Source organism: Diospyros lotus, chromosome 12 (genome assembly GCF_014633365.1).
Source record: "Diospyros lotus cultivar Yz01 chromosome 12, ASM1463336v1, whole genome shotgun sequence".
Classification (NCBI taxonomy): domain Eukaryota; kingdom Viridiplantae; phylum Streptophyta; class Magnoliopsida; order Ericales; family Ebenaceae; genus Diospyros; species Diospyros lotus.
In genome coordinates this window covers 22,173,538-22,193,634 of record NC_068349.1, presented here as the reverse complement: position 1 = coordinate 22,193,634, position 20,097 = coordinate 22,173,538, and the positions used below count along the sequence as shown (strand labels likewise).

Genomic DNA, 20,097 nt, shown 5'->3' with positions numbered 1-20,097 from the left:
CTCTGATATGGACTCCGACTCTTTTCTTTTTCTTTTGATTGTAAGAATGCATTGCTAAGTGTTTATAGATAGGGTGAATGATGAAACCTCAACTTCTAATGGTTTGATTTAAAGTTACTTGGTTTGTTATTTTCTTGTTCATTCGGGTTGATTGTTTGTTATGTTCATAATGTCGTTTTGATGCCTGATCACCATTGAAACGTATTTGTGATTGGTATTTCTTTCGAGAGATTCAGTACGGATTAGACATGGTAGTAAACAAGGTAGGGTCCTATAATAGGTAGAGATATCGTTATGCCCTGTGAAATCATTTTGTGATGATCACCATGATTGAATGCATGTTTATATGTTTGAAGGTTGACTTGAGAGAACTGAATGACCATCGAGAGAGGCTTTTGGTTGTAATTGGATCATCGATTTTCAACCTAAGATAAGGAATAACAAGATCCGAGTAATGAACAATTGAATCATAGAAGGCTGACGGTGGATTCACAAACCCTAGTGCCTTATCCTTATGAGTTTTTGAATCAAAGAAATTGTTTTAGTTGCATCTTTTATTAGTCAATTAGTTTGCATTACAATTAAAGTCATTGTTAATAGCTATATCAATGTGTGTGTTAGGTTAAGGTTAAATCAGTTAGAGTAAACGTCAAAAGTTAGTCCTCGTGGGTACGACACTCTATTCATCACTATAGTACTTGTCACAATCCGTCCACTTGTGAGATAGAATAGGTAGACACTTACAATGGCTTGATTCGAGCATGGGCTTTCAAGAGACTATAAATACAAGTCAAAAAGAGATTTCAAAGGAACCAAGTTATCTATCTACAAGCTCCTAAGTGATGAAACTATTATTGTGCTTCATTAGTGAAAGTGTTCTCTCTTCAAGGTTTTGTTTTTATTTTGTGCAATTCATTTTCAAGCCTTGTCTTCATTTTTTTTAAGAGAACTTGTAACTGAGAATATTGTTTCTCAGACACTATCTTATCTAACATCTTGTATTTACCTAACTTGTTGTGCTAGAGGGCCTATATCGCTTGTAGGAGGATTTTTAATACCTAGCTTTTCTAGAGGGCTTGCTTGTTAAAGTAAGAGGATAGTATTTTCCTAGCTTGGTGCTAAAGGGCCTATTTAGTAAGATAGGAGGGTTATAGTGCTTTGTTTTAAAATCCTTAGTGAGGAGCTAAGGTAGTGGATTAGGTTTGTTTAAGCCGAACCACTATAAATCGCTTGTGTCTTGTTATTGTGCTTATTTTTCATATCCTAAATTGTGTTTTGCAATTGTGTCATTCATCTTTTAACGAGAATTAAAATTTTCATATTTGTCGAGTAAGAAATCTTTCAGTTTTATATCAAATTTTTAAATAGCCCAATTCACCCTCTTAGGTATTGTTTCCATATCTATTCAGTTCTATCAATTAGTATCAGAGCCAAGTTCCCAATCTCTTCAAATAGGTCTAACAACCTAGGGACAAGATCCATCTATGGCTCATTTTGCTTGCTCATCCCAATTCGAGGGTCAAAGTACCACTTGTCCACCTTTATTTGATGGTATGAACTATAACTATTGGAAAACAAGAATGTAAATTTATCTTATCCAGGATTCCACTCTTATGCAAGCCATCAAGAAGCAAATCACATTAGTCGAGATGGAGAAAATGATGAGTTGACGGTAGAGGAAATGAGAAACATGGAAATCAATGCAAAGTCAATGAATGCATTGATATGTGCCCTAAGTGTAGAAGAATTCAACCATATCTCAATTTGCAAGATTGCCAAACAAATATGGGACAAGTTAGAGGTAACACATGAAGGTACAAAACAAGTAAAAGAAACAAAAATTAGTTTACTTGTTCATGATTATGAATTATTTTCCATGAAAAAGGATTAATCTATAAAGGATATGTTCACTAGATTTAATGATATAGTTTCGGGTTTAGAATCACTAGGAAAAACATATGCAAATGGAGAAAAAGTTAGAAAAATTTTGAGGTAGAAACCGATAATCACAAGATAGAAACCGATAATCAAGATAGCTTTTAAGGTAGAAACCGATAATCAAGATTCACAAGATAGTGATGCCGAAAACTTTGCAATGTTTACTGGGAGATTTAATAGATTTATGAGAAATGGTAAATTCAATCAAAGAAGGTGTTTTAAGAAAGATAATGAACAAAAGGAAAAAGGTTCTAAAGAAATTAGATGTTATGAATGCAAGAAAATAGGTCATATAAGGATTGAATGTCCTCTCTTAAAGAAAAAGAAATGGAAAGGGAAGAAGAAAGCCTTAGCTGCATGGAGCGAGAATGACTTCTCATCGGGAGATGAAGATCAAGATGAAGAAGTAGCCAATATTTTTCTAATGGCTAAACTTGAAGAGGTCGCTCTTGCTACAAATATTGTTAGAAGTAAGTGGTTTCTAGATAGTGGTTCCTTAAAACATGGCATTGGCTCAAACTTGAATAGTGGTTGCTACAAATATGAACAAGGAGGTAACGTTGTTTATGGTGACAACTCAAAAGGTAAAATTCATGGCATTGGCTCTATATGTTTTCCCAACTTTGTGCTTGAAAATGTTGTTTCGGTAGATGATCTTAAACACAATTTAATTTGTATAAGCCAACAGTGTGACAATGGAAATAAAGTGTGTTTTAACACCTATGCATGTGAGGTATCATGTTTGAAAACAAATGAGATAAAAATTGTAGGAAATAGAATAGATAATGTATACATAATTTACCTAGACCTATCCTTATCTAGTATAGAAAGATGTCTAGTAACCACCATATCTCAAAATACTTGGTTATGGCATAGTATACTAGGTCATGCTAGTATGAATCTTATTAACAAATTATCAAAACATGATCTTGTTAAAGGGTTACCTAAGTTAAAATATGAAAGAGATCACATTTGTGATGCATGTATGAAAGGCAAGCAAATAAGTATATCCTTTAAACCCTCAAATGAAGTCTCAACTTCTAGACCTTCTAACACTGCTTCATTTAGATCTTTTTGGACCTATGAAAACCCAAAGCCTAGGAGGAAAACATTATACTCTTGTCATTATAGATGACTACTCTAGGTTTACTTGGGTCATATTCCTTGCCTCTAAAAAAGAAGTGTATAAACAATTCGAAATATTTTGCGAAAGAGTTCAAAAAGATAAAGGTATATGTATTTCAAATATATGGAGTGATCATGGAGGAGAATTTGAAAATGAACATGTTAACATTTTTGTGAAGATGATGGTATTGAACATAACTTTTCTCATGCTAGAACTCCTTAACAAAATGGAGTAGTTGAAAGAAAAATAGGTCTCTACAAGAAATGGCTAACACCATGTTGTGTGACAAAAATCTCCCTAAAAATCTTTGTGTAGAAGCTATGAATACAACATGTTATATTCTAAATAGAGTTTCTATAAGACCCATCTTAAAGAAAACCCCATATGAACTATATAGAGGAAGAAAACCTAATATTGCTTACTTTCACATCTTTGGCAGCAAATGCTTTATTCTAAATAATAAGGATGCTTGGGGTAAATTCGATTCCAAATGTGATGAATGTATATTTTTAGGATACTCAGTACTAAGTAAGGCATATAGTATTCAATAAGAAAACATTAGCAGTAGAAGAATCTATTCAAGTAAAAGTTGATGATGAAAATTCCATCTTTCCTAAGTCTCAAGAAGAAGATGAAATTGAGTCAAGCAAGAATCTTGAGAACCTCTCATCAGATCATCAAGACCATCTATCCTCAAGTAGAAAAAGTCAAAATGAAGAAAACATTCATCAAGAAGAAAAAGAACCATCATTCCCAAGAGAAAGAAAATATGTAGAAAATAATGATATTATAGGAGATCCTTCTAAAGGAATTAGGACAAGAGCATCTATTAGAAATGAATGTCAATATGCTACCTTTATATCACATATAGAGCCTAAAAACATCAAGGATGAATTAAATGATGAAAATTGGATCATTGTCATGCAAGGGGAATTGAATCAATTTGAAAGAAATGAAGTGTGGAAATTGGTTCCAAGACCTAAACATCACCCAACCATAGGAACCAAATGGGTGTTTAGAAACAAAATGGATGAAAACGGAATTTTTACAAGAAATAAAGCTAGGTTAGTGGCTCAAGGGTATAACCAAGAATAAGGAATAGATTATGATGAAACTTATGCCCTGGTGGCTAGGCTTAAAGCTATAAGAATGCTATTGTCATTTTCATGTCATAAAGATTTTAAATTATATCAAATGGATGTCAAGAGTGCATTCTTAAATGGTTACATAAATGAAGAAGTATATGTAGAACAACCTCCCGGCTTCAAGGATCCAAAATTTGAGGATCATGTGTTCAAACTTTCTAAAGCTTTATATGGTTTGAAACAAGGCAAAGACATTCTATTAGTTCAAATATATGTCAATAACATCATCTTTGGATCCACCAATAAATCTCTGTGATAAATTTGCAAATTTAATGCAAGGAGAATTTGAAATGAGTTTGATGGGAGAATTAAAATATTTTCTAGGGTTGCAAATAAGACAACAAGATGAAGAAACTTACGTATCCCATCAAAAATACATTAAGGATCTTCTTAAGAAATTTAGTGTTCAAGATAGCAAACCTATAGCTACACCTATGAGTAGTTCATCATATTTGGATAAAGATGAGATAGGACAAAAGGTAGACAATAAGCTATTTAGAAACATGATTGGATCTATATTGTAATATCTCAAATTTTTAAAGGGCTCAAGAGTAATTTTAACATGGGCCATAAGTGAAATTCTCAGAAGATTTGAGGCTTAAAGTATAAATTCGTATAGTTATCAGTACTGAATCAACTGTAGGGAATGCCCCAGAGTGTAAATGTCTATGGAAAATGATATGGTCTTAATAAGCGTTGTGAGATAGGATTTATGGTATTAAAAGAAGTCATAACTGAGATAGTTTTCGGTACAGCTATGATTTAGGCTGAAAACCCAAATTGTCGTAGGGGACTTTCGAGAAGTCAACGGAACCCTAAGGGGGTTCCGATTTTTTGTAAGGATTAAGCCTGAGGTGGGTTCGGGATGAAACAAAGGTCCTGTGAGGGCCCAAGGACAAAATAGACATTTTTGAGTAGATGCCGGTTATTAATTTTTAGAAAATCAAGATTTGGTGTGGTTTAATGATAATAATTTAAGGCTTGGAGGGCCCAAGTGTATTTAATTAATTTCTAAGTGGAATGAAGGAAACTTGGAGTGAAATTATGGAGAAATTGAGGGATTTAATGTGTTATATATATATGGCTGTGCGTGAGCTGGAGGCCAATTTTCTTCAGTGAAGCAAAAAAAATCCAATTTTTGCCTTAGGATTGTGGCCGAGATCTGAGAGCGAACAAGAGAAAGAGAGAGGGCTCCTGAGAGCCATGACCGAGAGTGAGGGATCGAAGGAGAGATCGAGAGAGGGAGGTGGCCAATTGTGGCGGCTAGAGGCGAGCAGCAGCGACCATGGCTGTCGCGATGAGGGTCGGGTGAACAGGAGCAATAATGGCTGGTTACAGCGTCTAGGGGTCGTGATGGTGGTTCTGAAGGCTGCAATGACTGATGATGAGGCCGCGACAAGCCATTGTGGCATGTGCGATGGTGGATGATGGTTAGGTGCGGCCATGGCAGCAGCTTCGCTGCTGTTGCAGCAGCGGGCCAACATCGCAACTGGCGTTGGGGGTGGTATGACAGTTGGCCAACATCACAAATCAAGGTGATGCACGTATTTTGTGGTAATGCGCAAATATCGAGGTAGCCCAATAAGCTTGAGAAGGTAAGTGGTTCGACCCCAAGAACCTGATTGTATGTATATGTTTTCATCATGTTGTCATGTCTTGATGTAAACATGTCATGTAGATTGCATTTACATGTATTAATGACAAAGTATGCATATGAGCATAATGAGATTCACGATCATACATTGCATGGGTTTGAGATTAGGTACTAGCGCCATTACTTTGCCAATGGTGCACCCATACACCTCAGTCTGACAGGGAGATTGTAAAAATGACGGGTAATCTTAAGGTGCGATTAACCCAAACATGAGAGTTATGATGTTATGTGCATTACATTCATACACGTGCATTAAATGTTTTGTTCCTTTACTTACAGATTCGTCATCTAACTTAAGCTTTGCCTCTAGAATATTCAAACATTCCAGATGGAGATTGTAGCAGATACGAGGATGAATGAGGCATGAAATGACACTTAGCAAAGTGCATGATGAATTGAATCTATGTTCTGTAGCCCATGTATTTAAGTTCTACTATTTCGAATTCTAAACATTTTGAGGAATGATGATGAATAATCTTATTTATGGTAAATGAGGATATAAGAATTGATTTATGATTAATTTTAAGATGTTAGGTTCAATTCTAGCTTATGCATTTAATGTTTATGATGATTCTTTTTCGAGATAAATGCATGAGAATTTTGAGATGGATAAGAGCAATTATATGGTTTAGTTATAGTTTTAAATAGAAAAAAATTATTATCCAGAATTTTCCTAAGTTATAACACGCTCGAGAAAGTGGGGTGTTACATTTATTATATCTAATAGTAAGTAGGTCAGATATCGTGTTTAGCGTGTGCTAGGTTTCAATCCGATCCTAAGGAATCTCACCTTAAAGCTATGAAACGAATTTTAAGATACTTAAAAGGCTCATCTAATATAGAATTATTCTATCCTAAGTCAAATGAATTCTCTCTTGAAGTGTATACTGATGCTGACTATGATGGGTGCAAAATCGATAGAAAAAGCACTAGTAGCTCGTGCCAATTTCTAGGCAATTCTCTAGTAGAAAGCAAAATACCGTCGCACTCTCTTCCACCGAAGCTGAATATGTAGTAGCTGGAAGTTGTTGTGCTCAAATCTTATGGATGAAACATCAACTATAAGATTATGGCATAAAACTTCAAAATATTCCAATAAAGAGTGACAGCACAAGTGCAATAGCATTAACCAAAAACCCTGCATTTCATGCTCGAACTAAGCACATTGAGGTTAAGCACCATTTTATCAGGGATCATGTGCAAAAAGGGGATGTAGAACTTGACTTTATAGATACAAATCATCAAATTGCTGATATTTTCACAAGACCTCTTGATAAAGAAAAATTTGAATACTTTAGGAGTGAATTAGGAATGATAATTCATTAAAATAATTTTGTGATGTGAGAAATTGCTAAACGTGCCAAATTTGGTTGGTTTCTCTTTGTTTTATCATATGTGTTGGCAAAAAGTATCAATCTGTAAACAGATGATACTTAACTATCGACCAATTATACATATTTATGCAAACTATCGATCGATGCTTCCCCATCTGTCGACTGTTCCACTAAAAGGACAAAATTAACTATGATACATAAGTAAATGGTCGACTGATCATATCTCATCTATCGACCGTTCTCTCTCATATTCGCCTCCATCTCATTCGATTTTCTTCCTCCAACCGTCTCTCTTCCAAAATCCCTTCTTTCAATCATTAATCAAACCCTAGATCATCATGATGATGCGCACAAAGAATCCAAAAAAAGGCAAGGAGAAGGCCACATTGAGTCATCCTCCTCGTTCTCTTCCACAACCTCAACTGTTTGAGAGCAACCGTCAAAATGAAAGGTATCTTCAAAGATTTGAATCTAGAGAGGTACTACTTGGTGGTTATTTAAATAATGACTTTCTTGAAGCGATTAAGTTCCCTTACATTACAACTTTAAGAGAATTCGGATGGTGGGATTTCTTGACAGTACATAGGGATATTTTAGAAGATGTAATACGAGCTTTCTATGCCAACACTGATAATTTATTTAATGGCCGAAGATTTGATGTGCAGTTTAGGAACAACATAGGTAAAACTCACCTTGAAGTTAACCTAGGTTTAGTTTAAAACCAATTTGGGATACTTCCAGGAGGAGAAGATTATGCCGCTTGGACCCAAAATTTGGTTTAAGCGTGTAAAGAAGTATATAAAGATGACTCAATAACCTCTCATATAAATGAAACCACTAGGATGAGCCTAAACACAAGGATATTGCATCTTATTTGTTGTCAAATGCTAATTCCTAAAAGTGGGAATTTTTCAGAAGTCACTAGACTGACCTATGGCTAATTCAGTTTATTATGGCTAAAAGAAGACCAAATCTTTCACTTCTTATTGTGAATCACATGATTGAGTCATTTAGGAGAAATAAGCGATCTCTACCTTATGGAATGGCTCTAAGTGATCTTTTAGAAAAAGAAGTGGGAGGTCTAGAAAGTGCAAGAAAAGTTTATCTAAATCCTACACAACACATCAACAGCAATACGGCTATGAGAATAGGATTTGTGGCTCAAGAAGGTGGAACATGGGTTCGAGGCAAAGTAAGCAAGAAACGAAAGACTGGAACTCCAGCCGAGCCATCTTCCATCCCTACTTCATCATCCACTATTTCTGATGACCTTCTTCATGGTTTAGCGGAACTCAAGTCGGAATTCTCAAGCTTCATGAAAGAAGTTCGACATGAGCTGAGGGAGCTTCATAGTCGTCACGATGAACTCTTTGACCTTATCTCCTCTCAATTTCCTGCCACTCCATCATCATCATCTTACCAGCCTGCATTCAGTTCACCATCATCTTCATCCTCGTCTAAGGACATCTAGATTTTTTATGTATCACACATTTTAAGTTTCTCCTTGGCATTTCTATTTTTAAACAATGATTTTTGTATCGAATAATGGTTATGTTTATTTTTTTCTATGAATTATGTATGGTTGTTTTACCTTGACATTTTTTCTTTCATAAGACTTATATATGTGATCGTTCTTACCTTAGTACAAATTCTAAGTTTAATGTGATCGATTTTACTTACTATGACTAGTTCAATGGAGTCACACTTGTATTATCATCTTTTCTTTGATGAAAAAGAAACGTGTTTAGAATACATCCCTAGTCTAGTTTAAGGGGGAGTCTTAGCTTACATGATGTATGCGTCAAACAAAAATAGTCTCATTTTTCTCAAGGTTTAACCTAACACTTTTTGACTTATGACAAAAAGGAGGAGACATTATGAATGAAAAATCATTTTTGAACTTTTCTAAAATCTAAATATTAGGTTTTGTCATCATCAAAAATGGGGAGAATGACGAATCGCATGATCGATCTATGTTCAAACATGAGGAATTTAGTTTTGATGATGAAAAATGTCTTTTGTTTTTCTCAAATCTTCTATCGAAAACTATTTGTCATTAAGATAAACAAAACATTTTTTCAAAGCATTATACATGTAATTCTGAAAATCTATATTCAAAAGATCGTATGTGTCGTTTCAAAATTGGTTCAAAATGAAGCAAAATCTTCAAAATCAATAAGGTCATCTGTCGACTTGTCAAAGTGACTTGTTGACCGATTTTCAAATTTTGGCTCAGCTGTCAAACCAATGCTTATGCATTTGTCGACCGGCATAATGGTTGTCTTTTTAAATGACATCCGTCTGTCCACAGATTGTTTGTTATCTGTCGACCGGCCCTTTATATTGACCTTCATTTGTCAACTGATGCTTACTGTGAGACCCCTACTCGGATAGCCTAGCTAAGCCGAAGAACCCGAGAGAGAGCCCACGAGCGGTAGAGAAAATAAAAAAAAAAAACTACCTTGACAACCATGCATGCTCAACTAGGATCACTTGAAATCATACTGAAGAAATAATAGTGAAAGCATAACTCACATCCTAAGCATGCAAATGAAAGATAACTGGTCACAAGGTTACATGGTATATACATATACACATACAAAACCATGCCAAGTACTCAAAAGCTAAACATCCATGGCACAAAATCACAAGATATACACTAAACCAGGATCTACTAGGACTGCCCTATACACCACCTTATCAGGATAACTCAAGGATTGCTAGCCTCACCCCCACACTTAGGCTTGCCCTTACCTGGAATGAACAGAAGCAAGAGTAAGTCACAAGACTGAACAAACATATAAGAAAGGAAAGACTGACAAGAGTATGGAAGCTAAAGATAACTCGCATCCAAGTGCAAAACTCATGCAAAACATGACAACCCACCATACATCACATGTCCATGAATCTCATGACAGATATATAAATACGTCGCATAATAAAATATGCACATACTGGTCCTTGGGCCTACATAAGACACATGACACCCAAGTCCCTATCACTACCCTGAAAGGCAACTGTACTTGAATCGCGAGCCAAAGCTCTCTCGGGTGGGAGCGACCAACACCTATCTTTGTAACTGGAACTGAAACTTTAACTGGAGCTGAAGCCCAAACCGAAAAACATCCACACACACCCACACAATGCCAATAACCATGCAATGCACAAATATAATGCAGTGGCATAATGAGCATAAACGATGATACATAGCCCCATAAACCATGCATCAAACCCTACTTTCCCATATAGGAAATCACATACGATGTAGTGCTTATGTCTAAGTATGATGCAGAGGCATAATAAGCATAAACGATGATACATAACCTCCATAAGCCATGCATTAAGCCCTATTCGTCCATACAGGAAGTCACATATGATGTAATATGCCCGTGGCTAACCACACTAGTCACATGAAACCTCCAAATGCATATCCCAAGCCCTTACATGCATATGAACTGACGATATACTGGAAATAAAAGAAAACACATGCAATTAATTTCTACCACAACAAACCTAAACTGGGCACTACCCAAGGATGGCCTAGCTTCATTCCATGAAGGAAATGGAGAGTGAACAAACCCCCTCGAGCCAAAACGAAGACTCACTACATCATCCAGATTAATCCTCGAAGACATAAGAGTCACCAAAGATAAAATCTCCCAAAATCACCTGTAAATCTCCACTGACCCAACCAAATCAATCCCAAACTAACAATCACCAAATTGAGAAGTCAAAGATCGGCTACTGTCCAAAGTATACACAAAGACCCATTTTTACATAATTTACACACCCGTACTATGAATGATTAAATACACCTCATATACAACTCTAGGCACAGTAACTTAAGCATTACATATATATATATCCCACACTTCCACCACTTAACACCTAGTATCTCCTATGCCTCTCGGCTATATATATATATATAAATATATACATAACCATACATGCATAACAAAGGACCAACCCCAAATCGACATTTATATATATATGTACATATTCGCACATACATCTTATCTCGTTTGAATATCAAGCTACCAGTCCATCTATTGGAAAGGAAACCTTCAAATAAAAACCTAAAAAACAATCTATAATATCACAACGAGAAAATCCTCAGTAAATCCACAATTAACAAGCATACCTAAAAACTCCAATTACAACTTCCATTACATCAGCACACATTCGTAAGGAAATATACAAAATAAATAAGACAATGGCAGTATCTCTCATGAACTAACATCGAAATTAAAGGAAAAGAAAGGGTAAGAAAAAGGTAGGATGCTTGCTGATAGCATGCATATTTATACCATATTTTGGCATTTCACCTCATTCTTATTAGGCCATTTGAAGCAATTTTTGCTGATATTTCATTGTTTCTATTTTATTATGCTTCAAATTGTCCTTACACTATTTTCTATCTTACCTCTACTCTATGGATCCAGGCTTTAAGGAATATTGGATGGGCTAGAGAAGTGGCTCAACTAAAGGAGCTTGGGCCTACTTTCAAGGAGCTTGGGCCTACAATCAAGGAGCAGACTTGGGCTCACTTGTTTTCTGTTGGGCTAGGCCCAACCCTAGCCTCCCTAGCCTTTCCTTTCTTGGCCATGTATTTAAGGCCTCTTAGCATTAATTTTCAGGATATCATCATATAGATAGAGAGGAGAAAATAGAGAGGATTCTGCCCGTTTTTGTTGTTGTAGCACTTTCCTATTTTTTACATCTTTTGTTCCATTTTGTTTTCCTTTCTGTAATGATAGGCTAGAGCATTTGTAACCGGTTGTGTGTCTTGAATCCATGTGGAATTTGAGTCCCGGATGAGCTGCAAGAATCTGGTTTGTTGTTTGTTTCTTATTCATTTCTATTTGGTTTAGTTTGAGCAGATTTGTGAATGCATGGAGTTCATGGCAGGTTTGTGTGAATTTGCATGGTTTCATATTCTGTTAAGTGCTTAAGAGAACAGAATGTTATAGCCGGTTGGTATAACATCTCGGAAATGAATATTATGTGCTTGAACGGTTGTTCTTGCATAGGTCCGGATAGGTTGAATAGAGAGTGAATGGTTGCATTTTGTTTACAAGAGATTTCTGTATCCATTTTGTTGTTCCAATCATTCTAATCCTTGGACGGTTGTTGGGGATACTTTGAGTTTGTTTTCCGGAGATCAAAGCATCTAGCAAACCAAGATATATAGAGTGGACAAGGAAGATTTCACATAGGAGACAAATACACAGCCGGTTGCACTCCTCTTATTGATTTTTCATCCATCTTCATCTTTCTGTTTTGCCAATTAGTTTTCTGTCAAAACAACCCCCCCCTAAACAAACTGTTATTGGTATTGGTTCTCTTTGTTGGTAGAAGAAGGTGAGGCTCCTTGTGAGAGATGACCTAGGGTGCACTTTGCTGCAAACTAGAGAAGAGATTCATAGATCTCTAATTCTGGAGTGGTTCGACAATCGCTGGCCAGAATTTTGGCGCCGTTGCCGGGGAGCCAAGTTTTTTTTCTTCTAAAAACATAGAGGACCGACCCTATTCTCTGTTTGTTTTGTTTTCTTGTTCGAGTGTTTTCTATTTTGTGTTCTTGGTGATAAGGTTATCAGTTTTTGTGTTCTTGGTGAAGAGAAATTCTGTTCTGTTCTTGAGATGAACTGATAGCAAGCAGCAACAGAAAAGCCTTATTTACCTTTTCGATCTTCTTTTTGTGTGTGTGTGTTTCCTTTTCTGTTTTCTTGTTTCTAGTATCATTTTTGAACAAAGAAGTGGCTGTTGGAGAGGGCTGCACGATCTGATCTTCTGAAAAAGCAACCCTGCAGCAACTGAAAAAGCACAAAACACCTGCAGTCCTTCTCTGATTTTCAGTAGCACACCTGCAGTCCTTCTCTGATCTTCATGTGCTCTGATAGGCACTGAAAAGCAAGCTTACACAGCAAGGGGAGACAACCCTGCAACAGATCAGGAGCATAACTATTTTTAGAATGCTCTGAATCCTACTTTTCTGCCTCTGACAGCAGATCACCTGACCAAGAGGATATTCCATTTTTCTTTCTCACATTTTTCTTTTATTTTCTCTTTTAACACTCCATTCAACGTTGTCTTTACCTTCCACACTAATCTCCCTTTTCGTTTGGCAGATAGGAATCAGCAGCTGCAACCAAAAGAAAGCAACCAGCAGCAGCCTTCCATTCAGCAGCGGTTTTGACAACCTTCATGACAGATAGCATTATTTAAGGATTGAGCTCGAGATACCGGTGCTATCCTCTTCCTTTCTCATCCCTACTTGATATTCTTTCAAGTCCATATGCTTTCCTTGATGTTTTATTGCATATAGAGTGGTTTCTAAGGCAAAATAGGAGTAGGTTTTGAGGAAAAAAAATCAGTTTCCCGGTTACTGTTCATAGCTTTTCACTTGCTCCGATTGAGCTGATTTTTGGTGTCCAGAGAAATGGGGGTGTGGGGATCAATAGTCACTGATTTGCTGTGAAAAGAGCCTTTTTTGGCCAAATTCCAACGTTTAGACCACTTTTTGGGCCATTTTGTGTTTCTCAGTGGCTAATTTGGTGTGGTTTTTAGTGTTTTTAGGTCCCTCAGTGTTTTTGTGTTGAAATTTTGTGAAAAATTGCATAAAAATATCATCTAAGGGCTTATTGTTTGACCTGTTTTTGTGTTTTTGTTTTTGTGTTTTTGTTTTTGCTTGTGTGTTTTTGTTTGTGTTTCTGTGTTCTTGGTATGCATAGGCCATTTTGTGTGCTGTTTTTGTGCTGATCTCTAGTGCATGACCAGGTCATCTAAGAAAACATTACTTGACTTGGATCTTGAATTAGAGAACACTCTTAGAAGGCAAGCTAGAGAGCTTAAGTCTCGGGATAGGATTGACCCTAATAGTGTGTCTAACACTTCATCCGAACCTATTCCAGAATTCATCAATATGGCAGATAATGGTAATGGAAATAATGGAAATAATGGTAATGGAAATAATGCAAATCATGGTCATTTGGATGGTAGAACCATTAGAGAGTTGGCTGCACCTGATGTGCATTACCAGCCCCTATGTATTCAATACCCACAGTTGGATGCTAACTTTGAACTAAAATCTGGACTAATCCACTTGTTGCCCAAGTTTCATGGTCTTGCAGGAGAGGATCCACACAAGCATCTGAAAGAATTTCATGTTGTTTGCTCAACCATGCGGCCACAAGGAGTAGATGAAGAGCAGATCAAGCTGAGAGCCTTCCCATTCTCACTTGATGGATCAGCCAAAGATTGGCTCTACTACCTGCCACCAGCTGCCATTACCAGCTGGGATGGATTGAAAAGGATCTTCCTGGAAAAATTCTTTCCAGCCTCCAGAACAGCATCAATAAGGAAGGAAATTTGTGGTATAAGGCAGATGAGTGGTGAGACTCTACATGAGTATTGGGAGAGGTTCAAGAAGTTGTGTTCCAGCTGCCCTCACCATCAGATAAGTGACCAACTCCTAATTCAATATCTCTATGAAGGTCTAATCCCCATGGACAGGTACTTGGTAGATGCTGCAAGTGGAGGAGCCTTGGCAGAGAAGACCCCAGCAGCTGCACAAGAGCTGATATCAAAGATGGCACAAAATGCCCAGCAGTTTGGCACCAGAATTAACACTCCTACAAAAGCCATAAATGAAGTCAATGTGGCTGCCACTATGGACCAGCAAAGGATGGAAAACAGGCTTGAGGAATTGGCTTCCATGGTCAGGCAGTTGGCATTAGAGAGAAAGCAACCCCAGCAGCAGCTTTGTGGCATTTGCTCCTTGCCATCCCATACAACAGACCAATGCCCACAGTTGCAAGAAAATAATGAGACATGTGCAGGCATTTTTCCTGGAAGACCATTCCAGCACCAGCAGCACAGCCAACCACAACCTTCCAATATGTATGACCCATACTCAGCCACCTACAATCCAGGTTGGAGAGACCATCCGAACCTCAGATATGGCAGCCCTTCCAATCAACATGTGCACCAGCAGCCATATCACCAGAATCAACCATTTCAGCAGAGGTTCCATCCTTCAATTTCAAGCAACCATGCTCCACCACCAAGGCAGAACCAAGCCATGCAGCAAGCACCACCATTACCCAAGTCAGAACCTACCTTGGATGATCTTGTCAAGCAACTAGCAGCCAACACACTCCAATTCCAACAGAAAATAGAAACCACAATTCAAAATTTGGAGACCCAAATAGGCCAGCTAGCCACAAACATCAATGAGTTAAGGAGTCAAGGTTCGGGGCAGCTTCCTTCACAACCAGTTGCCAATCCAAGGGGTAATGTTAGTGCCATCATGCTTCGAAGTGGGAAAGAAGTGATCATCCCAACCCCTCCACCATCATCAAACATGGAGCAACATGTAGAGAAGCAAAATGTAGAGGGTAGCAAAGAGCAGCAACCCTCCTCAGTCCAAGAAGCCAAGCAACCAAACTCCAGCTATCAAGAACAAGGAGAGTCTTCCAACATCCAGCCCCTGCCATTCCCACATCGAGCAACACAAAACAAGAAAAGAGCAGAGGCCGAAGTGGATAAAGAGATTCTGGAAACATTCCAGAAAGTTGAAGTCAACATCCCCCTCCTTGAAGCCATTAGACAGATCCCCAAGTATGCAAAATTTCTCAAGGATTTGTGTACTCACAAGAGGAAGCTTATGGGGAATGAGAAGATCAACCTTGGGAGAAATGTCTCTGCCCTTATCCAACCTGCCATGCCAGCAAAGTGTAAAGATCCAGGGATGTTCTCCATTCCTTGTACTATAGGAGACATGCAATTTAGCAATGCTTTACTAGATTTAGGTGCATCCATTAATGTCATGCCTAACTCTATTTATGCTTCATTGCAGTGTGGTCCTTTGAAGCCAACAGGAGTGGTTGTCCAACTAGCCAATAGAAGTACTGCACACCCCACTGGAGTCCTAGAAGATGTGCTGGTTAAGGTTAAGGATTTAATCTTTCCAGCAGATTTTTATGTTTTGAATATGGAAGATAACAGCACACTTGAGCATGCACCCTTGATCCTAGGGAGACCATTCTTAAAAACTGCTAGAACTATTATCAATGTGCATGAGGGTACACTTTCCATGGAATTTGCTGGTAACACAATTAACTTCAAGATACTTGATGCCATGAAATTCCCTGCCGAGGATCATTCCACTTTTCAAGTAAATAGAGTTGACCTGTTAGTGAATGAAGCATGTTCTGAGTCTTCTGATTTAATTGATGAATTCCCCACTGTGCATGAGTTCCCAGATACGATTAATTGCACCAATTGTAGTGATGGAGAGAGTCAATGTGCTGCATGCTTAGAGATTGCTGAATTTTTGCATAGCCATGAGTTTGATTTTGATGCTAACATTTCCCAAATGGAAGATAGTGCTGCTAACCTTGTTGAGCAGGTTGATAGTGCCTTGGAGTTAGAGTTCCAGTCAAATAGGTCAGCCCCCTCTTTGCAGCAGCCACCCACCATTCAGTGCAAGCCTTTGCCTTAGCACCTCAAGTATGCATTCTTGGAGAAAGATGAGAAGCTGCCAGTCATCATTGCAAACAACTTGCAGCCTGACCAAGAGAGAAAGTTGCTGGATGTGCTGAAAAATAATAAGAAAGCAATTGGGTGGACTTTAGCGGACATAACTGGAATCAGCCCATCTGTTTGCATGCATCGTATCTTATTGGAGGAAGGAGCAAAACCAGCAAGGCAGCCTCAAATAAGACTTAACCCAACCATCCTTGATGTGGTAAAACAGGAGGTAAGTAAATTACTTGCAGCCGGTATTATTTACCCTATTTCTGACAGCAAGTGGGTGAGTCCCGTGCAGGTTGTTCCAAAAAAGACGGGCATCACGGTGGTCCCAAATGAGCACAATGAGCTCATCCCCATGAGAGTGCAGAACAGTTGGAGAGTCTGCATTGATTATAGAAAGCTGAACCAAGCAACCAGAAAAGATCATTTCCCCCTTCCATTCATTGATCAGATGTTGGAGAGGTTGGCTGGTAAGTCACACTATTGTTTCCTTGACGGTTTTTCTGGATACTTTCAGATTTGCATAGCCCCAGAGGATCAAGAGAAGACCACCTTCACCTGCCCCTTTGGCACATTCGCTTATAGAAGAATGCCTTTCGGTCTATGTAATGCTCCAGGTACCTTTCAGCGATGCATGGTAAGTATATTTTCAGATTTTATAGAGCATTGCATGGAAGTGTTTATGGATGATTTTTCAGTTTATGGTACTTCTTTTGATGATTGCTTGGTTAGCTTGGGTAGAGTCCTAGAGAGATGCATTGAAAAGAACCTTGTTTTAAATTTCGAAAAATGTCATTTCATGGTAGAACAAGGAATTGTTTTAGGGCATGTTCTGTCTAAGAAGGGTATAGAAGTGGATCGGTCTAAGGTTGATGTTATTGCTTCATTGCCTTACCCCACCTCTGTGAAGGAGGTGCGTTCTTTCCTTGGCCATGCAGGATTTTACAGGAGGTTCATCAAGGATTTCAGCAAGATTGCACTTCCACTTTCCCACCTTCTCCAGAAAGAAGTGACCTTCCACTTTGATGAGCAGTGCAAGCGAGCATTCGAGGAACTGAAGAGTCGATTGATTTCTCCACCCATCATACAGCCACCCGACTGGGAGTTGCCCTTCGAGCTGATGTGCGACGCCTCCAACTTTGCAGTGGGCGCCGTCCTTTCACAACGTGTGGAGAAAAAGTCACATGTCATTGCCTATGCCTCGCGCACCTTGGATGCTGCTCAAGCAAACTACACCACGACTGAGAAGGAGCTTTTAGCTATTGTGTTTGCTTTAGATAAATTTCGCTCCTATCTTCTGGGTTCTAATGTTGTCGTGTTTTCTGACCATGCAGCCCTAAAATACTTATTGAAGAAGCCCGATGCTAAGCCCCGGTTGATACGGTGGATGCTCCTACTTCAGGAGTTCAATGTGGAGATAAAAGATAAGAGTGGGGCCGAGAACCTAGTAGCTGATCATTTGAGCCGGGTCCCTCCTTCTTCAGATTCCACAGTCATGGACTCCCAGCCTATCAGGGATGATTTCCCAGATGAGTTATTATACCACATTCATGGTGTTGAGCCCTGGTATGCTGATTTGGTAAATTATTTAGTTGCTTCTGAATTACCTGCATATTTTAAGAAGGAACAGCTAAATAAATTTAAGAGTCAGGCTCGGTATTATGTGTGGGATGATCCCTATCTGTGGCGCATGTGTAGTGACCAGGTCATTAGGAGATGTGTGCCTAACCATGAGTTTGCATCTGTCTTAAATTTTTGTCACACACTTGCATGTGGTGGTCACTTTGGTCCCCAACGTACAGCTAGGAAAGTCCTAGATTCTGGATTATATTGGCCTTCACTCTTTAAGGATTCATATGAGTTCTGTAAGAATTGCACACGTTGTCAACACACAGGCACTATATCACGTAGGAATGAAATGCCTCAACAACCCTTATTGTTTTGTGAAATCTTTGATGTTTGGGGCATTGACTTCATGGGTCCATTTCCTGTGTCATTTGGTTATTTGTACATTCTGTTAGCTGTGGATTATGTTTCTAAGTGGGTGGAAGCTAAAGCCACCAGGACTGATGATGCTTCTGTGGTTGCAGATTTTGTTCGTTCTCACATCTTTTGCAGGTTTGGCATGCCCAGGGCCATCATCAGCGACCAAGGATCCCACTTTTGCAATAGAAAGATGGACACCCTACTTCGTAAGTATGGGGTAATACACAAAGTGGCGACTCCTTATCATCCACAGACTAATGGGCAAGCTGAAGTCTCAAATAGGGAAATCAAGCAAATTTTGGAGAAGACTGTCCAGCCCAATAGGAAAGACTGGAGCACGAGATTAGAAGATGCGTTATGGGCCTACCGCACTGCCTACAAAACCCCCATCGGCATGTCCCCTTATAGGTTGGTTTTTGGAAAAGCGTGTCACTTGCCGGTGGAGGTGGAGCATAAGGCATATTGGGCGGTGAAGCAATGCAATATGGACATCAGTCAATCGGGGTCCCAAAGAAAGCTCCAACTTCAAGAGCTTGAGGAGATTAGGATGGACGCATATGAGAACTCACGCATCTACAAGGAGAAGACCAAGGCTGTGCATGACAAGCTTATTGTGAAGAAGACATTCGAAGTTGGCCAGAAAGTTCTGCTATACAATTCCCGTCTCAAGTTGATGTCCGGTAAGTTACGTTCTCGTTGGACTGGTCCTTTCATAGTTATTCATGTTTTTCCCTTTGGTGCAGTTGCAATCAAGGACGAGTCCAATGCAAAGCAATTCACAGTGAACGGGCAGCGGCTTAAGCCATTCTACGAGAGCTTTCAGGAGCATATTGTGGAGGAGCTGCATCTCCTCAACGCCACCTACGTTTGATACATCAGGCTGTTTCTCTCTCCCTAGTATTTTACATTTACTTGTCTTATTCTTGATTGGAATTGCATGTTTACATTGAGGGCAATGTAAAGTCTAAGTGTGGGGGGAGGCAGCATTCTTATTTTGGCAACATTTTCTTTATCTTTTCATATTTCTTTTTCCTTGGGTTTAGTTGAGTTTGTTTTGCGTGGAAATGCAAGTTAAGCAATTAAGTCTAAAAGAACCCATCATGATTAGAACTTCGATCTTATCTTCCTTAATTTCGAGTGACTTGGCAATGAGTTTAATTTGATAGATTGATTGGGTAGTCTACAGCCGTGAGGATTTTGAGCCTATTGTCTTTCTTGTGTGTGCATTCACCTATCATGATCTCCACTCTAGAACTTGTTTTGATTCTTGGTTGAGGCTATATTTGTTCATGCATGACTCGAACATGATTAAGGCATTCTTTCTTGTCCCCATTTAGCCATTTTGTTATACGAAAAAAAAAAAAAAAAAATTCAATCAAT

General features: G+C 38.5%; 1 protein-coding gene and 1 non-coding gene across 2 annotated transcripts; one reads left to right on the top strand and one right to left on the bottom strand.

Moving 5' to 3' along the window:
• Window positions 1-8,338: 8,338 nt before the first annotated feature.
• Window positions 8,339-16,408, top strand: LOC127787568 (uncharacterized; the record flags this gene model as incomplete). The annotated part of the gene is made up of 3 exons (XM_052315629.1): window positions 8,339-8,630; window positions 14,196-14,836; window positions 15,386-16,408. Coding segments are annotated over exons 1-3 (1,956 nt in total), but the record flags the coding sequence as incomplete, so codon positions are not given.
• Window positions 14,551-14,655, bottom strand: LOC127787778 (small nucleolar RNA R71). The gene has a single exon (XR_008020239.1). It is a non-coding gene; the product is annotated as a small nucleolar RNA R71 (small nucleolar RNA).
• Window positions 16,409-20,097: the final 3,689 nt, after the last annotated feature.